The sequence below is a fragment of the Mytilus edulis genome, chromosome 2 (genome assembly GCF_963676685.1).
Source record: "Mytilus edulis chromosome 2, xbMytEdul2.2, whole genome shotgun sequence".
Classification (NCBI taxonomy): domain Eukaryota; kingdom Metazoa; phylum Mollusca; class Bivalvia; order Mytilida; family Mytilidae; genus Mytilus; species Mytilus edulis.
Genome location: NC_092345.1, coordinates 43,556,314 through 43,574,923, shown reverse-complemented (window position 1 = coordinate 43,574,923; position 18,610 = coordinate 43,556,314). Strand labels below are relative to the sequence as shown.

The window sequence follows — 18,610 nt, the reverse complement described above, 5'->3', positions numbered from 1 at the left end:
ACAGACAAGTCATCAGCAATCCTTATCTCTTGGAGTGTGAGGTATAATAAGGAACGGAAATATCTGTTTAGTGCTTTTAGACTGTTATAATAATGTCCATCATCTTTACATCTAATGGATGATTAATAATTGTCAGAATACCAATATAACATTTGTGTGCAAAGTTAATGAACTTTGAAAAGACAATTGTCAAATGACAGATGCCAATGTAGAATTTTCTACAGTACAGCTTTTATATACTAGTATTATTATCAAATATTGACCTTTCATACATGTTTCTTAAGAAAAAGGCATGATCCCAAAACATTTGTCTAATACTCCTTTGCTTTCTTTGCAGGCAAATAAAAATCAGAAATGTATAAAAAAAAACATTTATTTAATGTTTTTGTCCTATCTGGCGATTATTATTCACGATTATTCCCAGATGCACTTTGAGTTATTGTCACAGATCATACAAATAATAGTTTGTCACTTGTTTATCGTTTATTATTACTATGGCTCAGTCCTCTTGATGGTACTTTAAAGTTTGATGCCGCCTGATACTGTAAATTGTAGGCAAGTGGGTGAATCTTGAATCCATATAATCTATAAATAAACAGAAAAATAGCACTTAAGTTGCCTTATATATACAATTTTCTTATTCAAATATTTGTTTCATTTTTCTTTTTTTTGAAGAATGCCTATTATCCAGATTGCATAAATAAAACAATAATTAAGATCAGATGAATCAAAACCATCAAAGATCACAAACTTACCAGAAAAAGAGTTGCAGTTTGGCTGCCTTTGAGTCAAACCAACTGACCTCTGCAAATATGCAGCTAAGATTGCAATATGAAATGTCAAATCCTTGAACCATGACATCATATACTTAATACAACATAACAGATAATGTATAGATAACTAAAGAATGAAGGGGTCTCACTAATTAGCGACAACAAGCGTCAACAAGCGACAACAAGCGTCAACAAGCGACAACAAGAATTATTTTAGCGACAACAAGCGACAAGAAGACTATTTAGCGACAAGAAAACATTTTTTTTTATTAGATATAAGGAAATTTGTATTTAATGGTTTTTTTTTAAATATACGAGCAGATATGTCTAATTAAAATGTTTTATTATATAGATAGACGAAGAAAGGAAACATTTGTGAGGAAGAAAGAGATTGTGAACAGTTTATATTAGTATATTGGTAGATGAAGAAATTAGACATTTGTGAAGAAGAAAGAGATTGAGCTTCTTTTTTTTTTTTTTAAATATGAAGAATATGTATAAGATAATGTATGTATCTGTTTTCATCAAAGTCAAAGTATGAATAAACAAATGGAGATATATATGGAGCGGGCATAATGGAATATATTATTTTGATTCATTTGCTTAACACTATGCTTTAAGTGTACTCTTGTTATGTCAATTCGATGCTTTATTTGTGATAGGAACAACATTAGATGTGGCTTCACCCTAAGGTAATAACAGTACACACAATGTGGAACATCAAATGAGATTAACAAGGCGTGTGTCTCCTGTTTTATTGCTACAATAACATCCAATTAACACCTTCAACTTTGTACACGCGTCAGACTATACAATAACACGCGCCCGAATATACAATCATTGTAAATAGTGAACACCTGTTGAAAACTCAAGATTGTCATTAATTTCCTTTCATCTTCAATCAATATGCATAAACATGATAAATATCGTTTAATGAGGCAATAAGCAAATAAAAAGATGAAAACATTCACATTTCAATTTTCTTTTCCTCTTGTTTGATTTCGGTTCTTTGTATTTCACAATTTGTGTCAATATTTTCAGGACAATGATGCACAAATAATTCATTTTGCGAGCTTAATATATATTGCACGAAAAGAGTTTTAAAAAACAAATTATAAGATAAATAATATGTTCTAAAACACAAGGAAAAGTAATCTCATAACACAATAATTAAACGTAATACTGGCTGTTATCAGAGACATATTGTATTATATGTCTCTGCTGTTATACATAATAGATGATAAAATATTATGTAAATAATGTTTCATTTTTTTCTATCAATTTTAACTTTCTTGTCGCTAAAATTATTTTTTTTTTGCATATTCTTTTAATATTTATTGCAATAATTAATTTTAATTAAAAAAAATATGTTTTCTTGTCGCTAAATAGTTTCTTGTCGCTTGTTGTCGCTAAAATAATTCTTGTTGTCGCTTCTTGTCACTTGTTGACGCTTGTTGTCGCTAATTAGTGAGACCGGAATGAAGACTTACTTTGGCACAAACTGATTGGCTGGACGTTTTGGTCTGTATTCTGGATGAACCATAAATAGCATGTGGGGAAATCCTGTGCCAAAATAGGCTCCATCAGTGTGATGATGTCGTGAAGACTTGGGTGTGTAAACATCTTGACATTTTGGACAATACAGTTTCACCATTGCTTCACCTGGTACATCTGACAAACCTATAACATAATACTTTAGATTATTGGCCATTCTTATAAAGTGCCTTGAAAATCAACCTAACGATTTTAGAGTAAATCTGATTCGTAACTTCCTCCCCTAGCAGGGCTGGAACCTGTACTTTTCATTTCCAACTTCTATGACAACACCGCCTAGCATTGCATATATATATATATATATATATATATATTTAAACAGTCAGTGCTTTTACAAATCATTTACTATTTCATGCTAGAAACTAAAGGATTGCGGGCAGGGTTTCCTAATAATTGTGGCGATTAAAATTCGTCATTGGCGAAAGAAATATATATAACGATTTATTTTCAACCATCTTGTTTATTTACTTTTTCGGGTTTCTCAGACTTTACCTGATCGGAAAATACTCAGATTTCACCTTGAACTCGTTAAGATTTTGAAAGAAAATCAATAATCAGCTGATTGCATTTTCAAGCTATGGACAACAAAGGACTAATCAATAAAGGTGTTGATTGTACATGTATTGTTTGACAAAATGATATGGCTAAATGGCGTCCGTCACATGTCACATAAAGGATTTATTAACCACTTTGCGACACATGTGTTTGAAGCAAACTTTTGACGCCTCCTCTCCTTCTTTTAATGATAGTCCAGAAAAGAAAACTGTTATTAACACGAAAAATGTTCAAAAGAAAAAAAAATCTCTGACTTAAAACTTTATCCTTTGACTTTGATATAGATAATTGATTTGAGTGGGTGCTTTTAAGTCGTTTCAGTGACGCACGTGTTTCTAGCGCAGTTTTACTTCTCAACTTTTTCATTTACAATGGTCTAGAAAAGAAAACTGTTGTTATGAAGAAATGTATTCAAAAGGTTGTGAAGATCTGGGAACAACCCCTCGAATGAGAGTAACCCTTCAATGTAATGACTACACCTTAAATGAGGGATCAATTTATAGTGATTAAAACTTCTGTTTTGTTGTAAAAACCACTTCTTAGTACAAAAGGGCACATATTTTTATTTTGAAGAAAATTTCCCAAAGAACTGTACATCTTTCTGGTAGTTTATGGTTTAAACATGTTCAAGAATTTTGTTATATTCCGGGACTTATTTCTTCTTTATTTTTTAATGTAAGTGGCCCCCTTCTTTCAAAGTTGTTCAAATTATAATAAATTTTCCCCCTTTTAAGTTAAAAATGAAGTTCTTCTTTTTAAAAGTAAATGTTTAGTGTTTATTCATTACATTGTAGACTCTAAGATAAGTTTAATAAGAGAATAATCATAGACAATAAACAATTGGGCAAAATCATCTTATTTAGGGGGGTCGGTGGAAAAAAAGGAAACTTTTAAACAAAAAATATATATATGTTACTTGGCGAAAAAAATAATAAAGTGGTGACAAAATATATTGTCTTGGCGAAAGAGGTGGCGAAAAAAATAATTGACCCAGGGGAAATCCTGATTGCGGGTAATTTCAATGTTATAATATGTTTTAATTTGTATTTTGATTTGTCACTTTATTGTACATTTGCAACTATTGATATATATGTATGAGTGTATGTTTTTATTTTTTCAGTTTATCACAAACATGTTTAAATTTGTTAATATGACAATAAAGATTATTATTATTGTTCCTATACTAAAAGGCACTTTATTTTTAAAAAGGTCCATTTTTTCGATACCAACTTTTTTTTCACTCGTTAAAAGTGCAAAGTATGATTATGTTTACCAGATGCTCCGCAGGGCGCAGCTTTCTACGACTGCAGAGGTCAAACCTTGAACAGTTGGGGCAAGTATGGACACAACATTCAAGCTTGATACAGCTCTGAATTTGGATTGTGATTAAATAGTTGACACAGCAAAGGTTTCTGACACAGAATGGATGTGGTCAAATGAACTTAAAATTTTTTTTTTTTGCTATTGAGCAGTACTCTATGCTGTTGAATATAAATTCTCCATAAAAAAATATTTCAAGAAAAATTCTTTTTAATTTCTGAAATCTGAAATGAGAAAAACTTTACCCCTCACCCCAACCCTCCCCATTTTTTTCACCTCCCCCAATCCCTTATTCCAAAAATAATCTCAATTCAAATATCTAATTAAGTTGGCAACAATAACTACTCTTAATACATCATAAAGTATTAAAATTTAAAATAACTTAGTCATGGTTGAAATTAATATTAATTAACAGTAACTTCTAAAAATAAATTTACAGCTACACATCTCAAGACAATTATCACTTCCTTTAACATAATTTTCAAGCAGTGTAAGGGAGGACAGGTAATCAAGTAATCAAACATATATATAACAGTATTCTTTAAATTTTAATTAGAATTGGATTACCTCCCTTACACTGCTTTTAAATTGTCTAAGTTGTCCCTTATAAGCTAGAAAAACCCTTGTATCTCCTTTTTGCCCCTAATTTCTTAATGATTTGATCCAATACCCCTTTTAACCACCCCTTTGTAGTATGGAAACTTGTGGTACAATATCAGAGAGATTTAAACACTTAAACACAACTTATTAACTGAAAACTACAAAAATGCTTATTTGGGCCCCTTTTTTGGCCCCTAACTTCTTAAAACCCCAATTGAGCAAGAACCCCAAAACTCAATTCCAGCCTTTCCTTTGTAGTAAGAAACCTTTTACTATAATTTCAAGGAGATCCATACACTTAAACACAAGTTATTGTCTGTAAACTAGAAAAATGCTTATTTTTGGCCCTTTTTTGGCCCCTTATTCCTAAATTTTCAGGGAAATTAACCCAAAACTCACACCAAGCCTTCCATTCGTTATATGGAACCTTGTGGTACAATGTCAGAGAGATCCATACAGTTAAACATAAGTTATTGTCCAAAACTTCAAAAATCGTGTTTTTGGCCCCTTTTTGGCCCTTAATTCCTAGACTGTTTGCCCAATAACCCTTAAAATAAATCCCAACCTTCTACTAAATGGTACGAACATTGTGGTACAATTTCAGAGTTATTGAAATACTAATACACAACTTATTGTCCTTAAACTAGAAAAATGTATGTTTTGGGCCCTTTTTGGCCTCCAATTCCTAAACAGAGGTGACCATAACCCCTAAAATCAATCCAAACCTTCCTTTTGTAGTTATAATCATTGTGTTTAAATTTTATTGATTTCTATTTACTTACCAAAAGTTATTATCAGGAAACCATCCGACTTCGGATGAAGCTGACAACAACGTGATACCAATATACGAACGCAAAAAATTTTGCGGTATAAAAATTGGATTGCAGGATAGGTGATTACACAATGAAAGTTTATAAAAAATAAGTATACCATAGAGGCATGCCTGTTATATTCTTCTGGTGTTATTTTAATTCTTGTGATGTAAAAATATGTTTTGGTTTTTATTGTGCATTACCAATATACTTGATCAAGATGAAAAACATTGCCAAGATAGTCATCAAACCTACAACACAATTTTAATAAACAGCCAAAAACATGAATTTTGACCAGATCATTGAGGTAAATGGTGAATTCCTATGTACACTTCCTTTTAAACAAGTTCATATGACATAAATTAAACCTCATGCAATAATTATTAATCTGCAAAACTATAAACCTACTTACCTATAGGTAACATTGGTTGATTTTCACAATATACTCTTGGACAATAACCAAAGTCTCCTTGTTGCCACTTTTCAATCTACAAAAAAACGACCTTCATAGTCAACTCTGTTGATTAAGGATATGAACATGTCAACTAATAAAATATTTTGAAAAGTGTCACTGTGCCAAACATGTCAAAATTAATAAAAAGTTGTAAAAATATCTATATTCAAATTTGCTGTAAAAATCAAAGTAAATAATACCTTTGCTTGCAAGAAGTAACAAAGATATATGTAAACATATTCAGAAACCTTTAATAGAACATATATGCTTCTGACAGTTGTAGTTCACAAAGGTAACAGTCCACATACAACAGGTCACCCGACACAACTCTGTGCTGACCAGTTTTTGATCTTACTCCTGCTAAGCATTATCAAGTCTTTGCTTTGCCCTTGGCAGACACTCGTAAATGAATTTTAGTTTGTAAAATTATTTTGATCATATTATCTTCTAAAAAGTCTGAACAAAAATTAAGTTTGTCATGAATATTAGATTAACTGACTGCAGTAAATTCAGTACTGTTCAAACAAATCGCTTGCAATCAATTCAGTAAGCTGTTGATCTGCACAGGTAATTAATAACTATTTAACAGTCTGACTATAGACAGAACAGATCTTAATTGATTATTTGACTGCAAGTGAATGATCTGAACAGTACCGAATTTTCAACAGTGCTGAAAATTGCCTGAAAAAATGAAAATAACTTAATAATTAATTATTCTTTCTTTTCAGAGATTTTATGATCAAAATGACAGTTTTAGATTAAAATTTGATTCCTACTGAGAGATAGGACCCACTGTCTCTTGCACTCAAGGCCAACATGCTTCCTTGAGACCACAGAAGAAGTTCCAAATAAGAAAGATGCTCATTAATTAATACTATGTCACTCAAGATAATCTACCTTCAGTATAAAGAATTAAAGTTTCATGATGTCTTATTTAGGTTCATACATTCTAATGCTCAGTAGGAAATTTCACTATCCATTTGAGAGATATGAGGATATTTTAGTAACATTCTTGAGCAGTAATTAGGCAAAGTGATATAGACAAACATTATAACACTTCATTCGCACAGGGTTTAAGAAAATACATATAAAGGACAGAAATATTTATCAAAAGAAAGCTTATGCTTTTTAAATTAGTGAAAATCTAAGAAATTTGTGACAGGAAAGACATGTGTATGAATATTACCATTTGTGCAATTCCTCTGTTTGTCATGATGTATCTGGCATGAATCAACCCATATAACATTTCTGCTGCTTGTTCAATCAAATCACTCTGATTAGGGTTATCTTCAAGTTCATCATCTAAAATCATGTAGTAAGTCAATCTTTAATGCTCTTAAAAAACCAATGTATATCAATTTTTTATGCTTTTTTATTTTGAAGAAGGAAACATATTTCAAATTTGTAAGTCATTATAATTATCTGCCACTAGAACAAATGGCTGTGAGTTAATGTACATGTACTTTCTTCAAAAGAAATTACTAATAGAAAAAAGTACATATATATATCAGTTGTGAACAATTCGAGATGACATTACATCTCGTTGAAGAGCATGTTTTTATTCCCAAAGAAATTTATCCACAAGGTCTTCTTGTATTTGTTTTGCGTCAAAATCTACTATTCAACCAGGAATAAACTCCCCAAAAAATTGTATCTAAAACCTCTCTTTCAAGCGGATATTTATTCTGATATATTAAATAAATAGCTGTATGTCTAAATCTGGGGCCCAATATGTTGTTATTTAGGAACATTCTAAATGAAAAGATGGGATATTATGGATTATCAATATGTTTACACAAAATCTTCTTTTTTTGGTTAAAAAAACCCATAACAATGGAACAGTATATAAGCTGTTCTTCATATCTCAACTAGCTTTAACTAAAAGATAAAACCTGCATGTAATTCCTGAGAGGAACTTACTTCTAAATTGAGAAATTACCTGGTTCAAGGTCGAGGATCATATCTAGAGCCTGTCTGTAATGTGGAACTTGTTCATTCAGTCCTGTCAAGTTGAACTTATCTTGTATGTAATCTTCATCAACCTTTCAAAATGATTAAAAACTGATTATACATATGTATCATTTTGAAAAGTTGGCAGGTATGTCTTTTTTTTAAAGCTTATGTTTAGCATGTTTAGTGATAGTGATGACTTGATTAAAAAATTTGGCAGAACAGGAATCAAGTGTACTGTAAACATTTCTTTTAAGTTACAACAACCACTTTTTCACATGAACACGATGAAAGAATTAAACACCTGAAAAATGGATAACCAACAACAAAATAAATATTTAATCGAGTATATTTGTAAGCATTTACTTTGTAAGGATGTCAATACAAGTGACATAATGAAAACTGTATTAAATTAAACAATCATGAACCAAGGGAGATAACTTTAAATATCACTTGAACAATGACATCATTGATATTTTGATGACAGATGCTAGATTCCTGCAGCACTGTGCACAATTGATGTTAAATTCTTGACAAGTATAGTTAAAAGCACATAGACATCATCTTGTAACTTGAATGACTAAGTACTATATAGCTAGTATACTGAGTTCTCGTATACGTGTATGTTTCATCTGATCAGTGCGCACCAAATTTCCTTGTTGAAGGCTGTTCTTTGACCTGTAATGGTTTACTTTTTACACATTATGACTTGGATGTAGAGTTGTCTCATTGGCATGCATACAACATCCTCTTACATGTATATATCTATTCATTAGATAGATAAACAATTTGATTAAAATATAAATCCTGTACCAATGTTTAGCTAAAAGGATCTACAATTTTGTAACAACACTCTGTTTTACTATATCATATGTATCTGTCATGGTAATCATTGCACCAACCAATGGAATTTTTAATCCAAATTATTAAACAGTTAAAGGTGTGTATCATATATAGCTGAGATATCTTTAAAACAGAAAGTAGAACAGAACGAAGCCAGATCCTTGTAGCATGGACACTGCATCTGTATTTCAATCACATTGATTGATAAATTTCTTGAAATCTTTAAGGTAAGGATAGGATGTATAAAATGTTGTACACATTGTATTTAATATCTTTATTAATTCTCAAATTTAGTGATAAAGTTACATGTAAGAAAATTGATACTATCAACATGATCAAGGTCTTGAATGCATGAAGTTTTAGAGTTTGGTCTTTTTTTCTAATACTATACATGTGTATATATGCAACAGGTCAACTATATTTGGTGTATGGAAATATTTTATGATGTACTTGTCAGTCTTGCAGGTTTTATTTGACCATGACCTCTTTTTTACAGTTCATTGCTTAGTGTTTAGTTTTTGTGTTTTGAACTGTTTTTCTTTAAACTATAAGCAATTAATACTAGGTCAACTATATTTGCTGTATGGAAGAATTATAAGCTGTACATGTACAGTATATTACAATTTTACCTCACAGAAAAACTCATTTCCTCTCAATCCACAAAACCAAGATATCCATGATACTTCTTCTGAGCTACTCATCTTCTACCTAAAAATATACACATAAATGTAAATGGTATCAGGCTTTAACAGCACATCTACATTGAAAGAAATATATAATATAAAAACATTTTCTTGCACTGCGAGTGAGTTCTCTGTATGCAGGGCATTTGGCTTAAAAAAGAGTGTTCCATATTTTCCTGTTGACAAGTATTTTTAAATAATTGCTTTTATAGTGAACATGCTGAAGTTTGTTCTATATATGTGTACATGTGTACCTACATGTTGCAATCAATAACATTCTTTTTATGTCCATTTTATCTGGCTTTGAAATTTCCAAGATCTCAAAATATTAACCAATAACTGAATAAGGTTTAAATCTCATTCCTTTAATTACCAAACAGGACCTAATCTACAATTTTGGAGGGGGAGAAGTGAACTTCCAGTAACGTTTCAGTTGCATAGTGTTTTTGTGCTTTGGAAGCTTTACCAAGCCACTTTGAAATTTTGTTTTCATAACTATTATTTGATCATTACTGATATTAATGAATACATTTTAATTGCAAAGTTGCTTCATATATACTGTAAACAGGGAAATTTTCGCGGTAGTTTTATTTTCGCTATTTTCGCGGTAAGAAGTGAAACGCGAAAATAAAACGACCGCGAAAATATCAAGGAAAAACTCTTTTAATTACATTTTCTTTTACAAATTGTGACTTGGATGGAGAGTTGCCTCATTGGCACACATACAATGTACCACATCTTCTTATATCCACGTATATGAATAGAATATATATAGGAATACTGTATAACACTGATTTCAAAGACGACAAATATATAATTTAAATTATAACAGTATCTCTTAATGAAAAGCAATGTTAAAAGTCATGTCTTTAACTCAAATCAGTTATTTCACTGAAGCCAACATTACGGATATTGTTATGTAAACAAACACTCATTACCATTATGTTAATGACACCTGTCAATCAGTAATAAAAGTATCACATTGTTGAATCTACTACAAAGATTGATCAGATCAAAAGATCAACTAATTAGTATTTATCCTGACAGCTCGTTATTTTAATTCATTCCTAATTAGGTTTACTTTTCTATTGTTGTGTATGTGTTTTTACGAGCATTGAAACATGCCAAACTTTCAATCTACTTTAACATTAATGAACCGAAAACAAAATATTTTTGATTGATTTTATCATTTGATTTAAGATATATGTAAAGCTGTTCACTTTCCAAATCATTTATGAAAATATTTATCTAGACCACTGGGAAATCACTTATTCAAAACGGCGCGAATTTGGATTGTGTAAGTAAATCGCGAAATAAAGACGGCACGAAAATTTCCCGGTTTACAGTAAAACTTCAAGAAAAGTACAAATAAAATATTTTCAAAATAAGTGTTTTCTTGTTCAAAGAAAAATAATCTCACAACTGGTTTGTGACTTTTTGTCCTGTGACTTTCTGTCCTACATTGTACATTCTTAAGGTTCATCATAACAAACAGACAAATATGGCTGTATTTACATGCCAAAAACTAACAGACTTACCTGTGAACTTGGAAAATTTTTAATGCCTAGATATATAAAAGTTAAATGCATTTTGTGTTTCAGAAAGATAAAATCTCTTTTGGATTTTGATGAGCATTTTTTTCCCTTCATGCATAAGGTGTGAAAATTAACTAAGTTGTGGTACAACTTTGAGATGCTCCCTCAGGTAAATCAAAGTGATGGATATCACTCATGGAAAGATTGGAAGAGTAGTTTGAATAATTTCATATAGGTATGGTGTGGACAAACAAGAACAGTAAGACCAACAGATAAACCTGAAGCTAAGAAATTTAAAGTGTCAACAAAAAGAATCTAAATAAGTTGTTTTGGGGCATTTAGTAAGTTAAAACATAGGTTATATGGCATTAAAGATTAAGATTTGTAGAGTGCCTTTTGATCTATTTAGTCTGTTTTCAGCACAGGGCATTGAAATTTGAAAATGTACATTTTCAATGTAAACAAATTAAAAAACTTCTTTTATTGAAATTTGGATTCTTCCTTGATTGCAAAAATATATATTCACTTCTTATAAATATTCAAATGCCTAAAATTGTGAATAGACATTTGACATAAAAAAATGTTTGATGGGGAATAAACTAAAAAAAAAAGGTCTGTTATATCTAAAAAAAAAAAATTTTTTTTACTTACTGTCTCAAGCAAATTACTGATAAAAAATTAAGTGAACTAACCTAAATTGTTGATTAATTACAGATGATTATTGGAAATTTATCATGTAAAGTATAGGCCTTACTGGAATACCTTTTAAATATTCATATTTATATTTATATTCTTTTAAAGATCTTGTTAATCCTTAATTAATCATTTATCTTTCAGACATTATTTATAGAATCACTTTATGTAGTGTAGATCAAAAGTAATAAGCAATAGATAAATCATCCTTATATATCAAACATCTAATATACACATTTGTGTATTCAATTATGAGGTCAAATACTTGTGTATTAAGAACCAGATGTATATTGGAGGGTATGTACAATTATGTAAGACTTAAGTTGATAAGTAATGTGGTCAGTTTAGAAGGTGGGGCATTGTAATTAAATGTCCACCTTGTCTGATTGACTGTTCTGTGACAACTGTCAATCATACTTGTATTGTATTGATACTCAATTACCTAATCAAAAAGATTAAAAAAGATTAAAAAAGCCTGCACATCAAAACACATTAATGACATACATTCTTGAAAGAACTGCTCCAAAAATATACCAATTTTTTTCATAGTTTATATATATATGTGTATTATGTGCACCATGGTGCACATACATGAGAACTAAAAGGAACAATATTTCAGTCATTTAGTGTGAATACATGAATTTAGTAGCTAACCTTTCATGTTGTTAGGGAGGCCAGTGCCTTAGGAAAGGTTTAGAACAAGTTCCAATCATTCCAAAAACCGGTTTGTATTGTTTTTATTGTCCTTAATTGACATGGACAAGGGGTATCTTCACAACTACAAGAGAGTTAAAGAGTTTATCTGAGTCAGTGAGTGTCAAAGTAATTCAGGTGTTTGTTTATTTTTACACCTTCTGCGGAGGGAAAAAAATGCCAATCAAAAACCAAGAAAGATTTTATCTTTCTTCAACACAAAATGCATTTAACTTTTATATATCTAGTGGATGCTAGGCCTTAAAACTTTCCAAACGGCACAGGTAAGTCCCCAGTAAACAATCCAACGTCGACATTACGTTGTGACAACGTAATACTATCGTTGTGACAACGTAGTAAAATTACGTTGGTACAACGTAATTTTGTGAACTCCAAGGCACGTGCTGACAACCATCCACACAACGTTGGCACAACGTAATTTGTGACATAATTTATTACCATCATAAAACGTTGTAACAACGTCACAGCACAACTATAAATGTCCCTTGTCCTCATTTAATTGATAAAATCAATGCAATTCCATTGAAGAAGTATGTAAACAGGGTCTTTATTTTTTCTTTTGACCCGTTTTAAGTTGTAAATTTTTCTATGTGGGAAAGATGGACAATTGTTTATATGTACTCTATTTCCAAACTGCCAGCTGTATATGAAATTGTCAAAAAGTTGGTTTTTATTAATCTTTGGCAGGTTTCAGTGTGAAATGTATAAATGTCTAGTTTTCCCAAAAATAGTTGTTTAAGGTTTATAAAGTCTTAAGTTTTTAACTTTTGCAATTCTGAAGTACAAGAATTACACATTTCCATTTAACAAATTTGCAACTTTTCTTTTAATTTCTTTTAACACATAATACTTTTCAAAAAAAGAAATTTTGTATGATGGCCAATAAGACAACCCTCTATCCTAAAATCAAATATTGATGATGTTAGCAATTATAGGTACATGTACAGCCTTCAACATGACATCTTGGTAAGTGCTTCAAATTGTGAATGTTTAGTGTTTCAGTGGCCTAGAACTCAGATTTCACTATGATGGCAGAAATTCTAGAATGAAGGTTTCACTTTGACGACGGAAAACCATTTTTAATGAATTATTCAGAAATACAACAAACTAACATATTTACCTTAATATTTACTGAAAATGCATTCAGCTGGATTCACTACACTATTACAAGCTAGGAAAATCGGCCCAAAATCTGACTGTCTAATTTATAAATATATATATTCTACACAATTCATACACACTTCTAAAAATATCCCAAATGAAGAAAATACCTGAAATTCAATTCAACTAACTATTGCTTTTTTCCTTTGACCAACTAGAGAGAGTATAAAAAAGAAGATGTGGTATGATTGCCAATGAGACAACTGTCCACAAGAGACCAAAACCTATCCAACAGTTTAGACTTCTTTTTTCTTACAATGTACATGTAGCTACATGAACCAATAAAAAAAATAATAGTTTGTTTCTGAATTTTTAATTTTTATTCCAAATTTTAGTCTTGTGTTGGTTGTATACATTGTACATGTCATTCCAAATGTTGGTTTTCTGCCCTCTAATCAGCTGGGCAATTTGCACAATTGTTTCTGCATACACGTAGTTGGTATTGGTAATGTTTTCTACTCTAGCTCAGTCAATATAGTACACTGGATATGTAGGATGGCTTGTTTCGAAGCTAAGACATTTTCACATATATGTGGTTAAATTTTCGGAATACGAAGTGCGATTTTTTTTCACACAACAATTTCTTTGAAAATTTAAAACTTTGAATACATTAAAAAACTTCATAGTTTTTACATATTTATACTATGATCCTCTACTTTCCAGATCAACACAAATGGTAAAGCTCAGTCACTTGTTAAAAATGAAACATGTTCAATATCACTACAGAGACAATTTTTGTTTACACACAACTTTTGTGTTCCTCATTTGATGGCGCATTAGTTCCTCATTTGGAGGTGCATTAGGAATATTGACCCAGCTGGTCTTGTGTTGGTTTCAGATCTCTGAAAAAAAAATCATAAATTATAAAATACAAAAAAATAAATTGATCCCAACTTATGAATTACAGCAGTTCTTAAAAATTATCCTGTGTTTACACATAATCAATATTTTTTCTATTGCTGGTCTTATAATAAACTGCAGATTCATAATTATTTTATATTGTTACTGAGATGTTTGTATCTTTGCCAATTATACACATTTTGATGATGTACATGTATGTTAGAAATTTAACACAATTTCAACAGTATATAATTATTCATAACTTATGATTAACCTTCGTTCTTATTTAAAAAATAAATTTGTTGTTAAATTGAACATGTGTTAATGAAATTATGTCTGTTCCAGAAAATACTATGTCCGCCCCTAAGGGACAGCCCTAAGCCCTTTTTAAAAAAAAAAATTCCAGCACCGACAGAATTAAAAATTAATAAGAACAACACTTCCTTTGCATTTTGGTATTTCATACACAACCACCCCCAAATAAAATTTAAGAAAAGAGCTTTCCCTGGGGGAGAGGGGACATAATATTTTCTGGAGCAACCAGTGGTTATTCTACAAATAATTAATAAAGGAAGTTTGGTTTCACAATATTGTCATTTTTCAATTAATTTAAGATATGCAAAGGATTCTACCTTAATAAATTTAGCATGTACATCGATACAACAAGACCTCATATCATATGCCAATGAACGCAATCTATAAAATCAACAAAATATAATTTGATAAATGAAATTAATATAAGAAGAATGTGTCCATGAGCCACAAATGATCTTATCAAACTTAATTTAAAGGACATATCTAGAGAACAGTAAAGCAGATGCTCTCCAAATTCAAACTCTGCATTTTATGATAATAAGCGTTGTGTATTGGTTGCATAACATGTGGTTTAGGCAAACGTTAGATAACAAAATCCAATTTTGAGTTCAATGTACATGTATGTACGTACAGTACAAGAGTTAAACTATATCACTCAGTTAAGGAGGACAGAAAAAGAGCTGATCAACTGATGTTTACCTTTTTAAAATCTTGGTCCAAATTCTTGAGCTGGTGCATGCTTAACTGTTACATGGTTACTGCAATGATTTCCTCAACCTCAGACACATTGGATCTGTGGATTTATATACAAGACTCTGGAAAAATAAATAAAAATACGTTCAATTATCTTTTATATTCTTCTGTCTGTTTCATATAAAAAAGAAGATGTGGTATGATTGCCAATGAGATAACTCTTTACAAGAGACCAAAATGACACAGAAATTAACATTTATAGGTAACCGTACTGCCTTCAACAATGAGCAAAGCCCATACCGCATAGCCAGCTATGAAAGGCCCGAAATGACAATGTGAAACAATTCAAACGAGAAAATTCACCGCCTTATTTATATAAAAAAAAATGTTAGTCCAACAAATCTTTAGGAGAACAAAGTGACAAATTTAAATGCATTCCAAAATTCATATGTTTTATGATTGATTACAACATGGTTTCTGATCACATATTTAGTGATTGTACATGTAGCTCGTCATTGATAAACATGTAGATTTCATATTATAATAAAATTGACGGTACTAATTTTCTTGCACCAGATGCGCATTTCGACAATACATGTCTCTTCAGTGATGCTCGTGGCCAAAATATTTGAAATCCAAAGTTTATATAAAAGATGAAGAGCTATAATCCAAAAGGTCCAAAAAGTATTCTCTCTACGAGAGAAGCTCTACTGTGATAGTCGAGTTGACATATTTATAGACCCTCATTGATAGGATTTCAACCTCCTGTGGTGAAAGGAATCAGAGCTTTGCATGAGGGAGATTCATTCCTTAATTTATAATAATTTCTAATATATTGTTAAATTGTACAGCAAAAAAGATGTCCCTATGTACTGTTTTAACACCTGTAAACTGGGTTTTACCCTGAAAACAAGAAAATTTTACCCAACTTTCAAGGCTAGATCCTAGTCTAAATCATTATGACACTTTCAAGACTTGGAAGGCTGTTTTTTTATTTTTTTCTGGGACGCCTTCCTACAACGACCTAATCCTATTGCGACAACCGTGATGGCTATCTTAATTTTTTTCTGTGGCGCCTATATTTTACAACATCTTTATTGGCACAATTGTCTATTTCCATGTCAGACCCAGTGATACAATGATTGATCGTTTGTTGCTCAACATCCAGTGGCAAATATTTCATGCATGTTAGCGACGACCCCCAGTGATATATGCAGCATTATCATTAATAGGCCAGGTTGGTAATATGCCAAGTTTGAAATGTGCGGAGTTTGTAATGGACCCAAATATCTAAAGTGCTGAGATGTTTAGCTTCACATTTTCTGATATTGATAACATGGATAAGACTTTTATGCTTCAATGATTATCAAAAAATAACAGAGCAGACACTTGTAGCCTTAATATATAGGGATAGTAGCTCTTGTCACAGATAGAAAACAAGTACTTGTGGCTGTGCACCCCTCCCCCTTTTTTTTACTTTCTACAGTTTTTACTTATTTTTGGATCTCCTGAAACAACACAAGTTAATCACGAAATTTAAATAACACACATCATGGCTAAAATATCTTGTATCAGTGCAATATATTGACAGTATAAGAAAAAGTATCATATTTCAACACGATCACGTATAACCGACTTGAAAGAGGCGCCCAACACGGTAACAGCTGTTTTATTTTCATCAATCAAACTTGTTTTTATCATGGAGAACCTATTTGGTGTAATGTGCAATCATTATTTTACCTTTTTCTTTGTTCTGGAATCTGGATCAAGCTATATTTCCACTGCCTCACTGTTTTCAAAAATCAAGCGGCAACAGTGCGCATGCTCAGACTTTTCATAGGATGCAGCGGTAAAACCCGAGTACTGCTGAACGTTACACTAATCAAATCGTGAAAAACGATTATGAAATCCAAGTGATAAATGATGACAAAATTTTAATGATATAATAAACAATAAATATTCATATAAAATACATATATTAGAACATTAAAATTGGATTTGTAATATTTTCTTTGACATCTTGATGCAAATTATGTCTGCGGGAAAAAAGGGGGATTTTTTTTTTAAATCGATAAAATCGTAAATATATTCTAGTGAAGGTGAATGATTGATATATCCAGGAATACTCATTATGACATACCCCAAAAATTCGTCCCATAAAACCAGATTTTTACAATGTATTCACTACGTTCTTATAATCGGATTATGACAGTTATAAGCACGTTGTCACAACGTAATAAAATGTTACGTCCTGACAAGGTACTAAATTTACGTGAATCCGACGTAATTTCATAACGTCGTCTGTACGTCTGCATCCAACGTTGGATTTTTACGTTCCCACAACGTTGGTACGACGTAAACTCACGACATGACGTTCAGACGACCATTAACCGACGTCGGGAGTACGTCGTGTGTTTACTGGGTCGGTACTCAGAGTAGTTTTTGAGGTGAAAATACGGCCATATTTGTCCATTAACAATCATACAACTGGTACCATTCTTCATGTTCTTACAAATTTTGTTTTTCTATTTTGTGTCTTGTATCCCTGAATAATCATTATAGTCAAAAGAAATATAATGAAGAAATCACCGGTAGCATACAGCACATGTAATAAGAAAAACAAGACAAAATGGACCATGGCACTGTTTTTGTAAACTTATTGGAGCTGAAATTTTGACAAGGAAATGTTATAAGTTGAACTAGAAAATGCAATTAGTTAATTACTTTCACTTTACGTGCTATGGGTGTACCTTAAGCCCAATGAAGTGTTCGCTGTTTACCAAAATTAGGACAGTCGTAATTATGTACCGACCGAGCCTCTTGACAACTTTTCCAACTTCCGGTTATGGGAATGGTCTGCATAGAATAAATTAAAAACAAATGACACATTATGTGCATAAAGTGCTTATTAATGAAAATATGAAACATTAGTTTTAACGATCACTTCTATACATTGATCATTTTAAAGGAAAAATGGAACATTAAATTTTCTGCATATATGAAAATATATCTAAAGGACCGAAAATATAGCAAGAAATGAAATACCAATATATTTACTAATGATATTTGAAATCATTTAAATTCGAAATTAAGAAGGAAAGATATAATAACTGGA

At 31.1% G+C, this 18,610-nt stretch overlaps 1 protein-coding gene across 2 annotated transcripts; it reads right to left on the bottom strand.

Annotated features, from left to right (window-relative positions):
- Window positions 1-361: 361 nt before the first annotated feature.
- LOC139512196 (casein kinase II subunit beta) lies at window positions 362-18,394 on the bottom strand. Of its 2 annotated transcripts, none has more exons than XM_071299609.1 (7): window positions 18,246-18,394; window positions 9,491-9,569; window positions 8,008-8,110; window positions 7,255-7,370; window positions 6,027-6,102; window positions 2,264-2,453; window positions 362-585 (listed from the first exon to the last, which is right to left on the bottom strand). In XM_071299609.1, exons 2-7 carry the CDS (start codon window positions 9,560-9,562, stop codon window positions 477-479), a joined length of 666 nt encoding a protein of 221 aa, XP_071155710.1. In that variant the 5' UTR covers window positions 9,563-9,569; window positions 18,246-18,394; the 3' UTR covers window positions 362-476. The 2 variants fall into 2 exon arrangements, with proteins under 2 accessions (XP_071155710.1, XP_071155711.1); XM_071299610.1 differs by having other exon boundaries at window positions 18,220-18,355.
- Window positions 18,395-18,610: the final 216 nt, after the last annotated feature.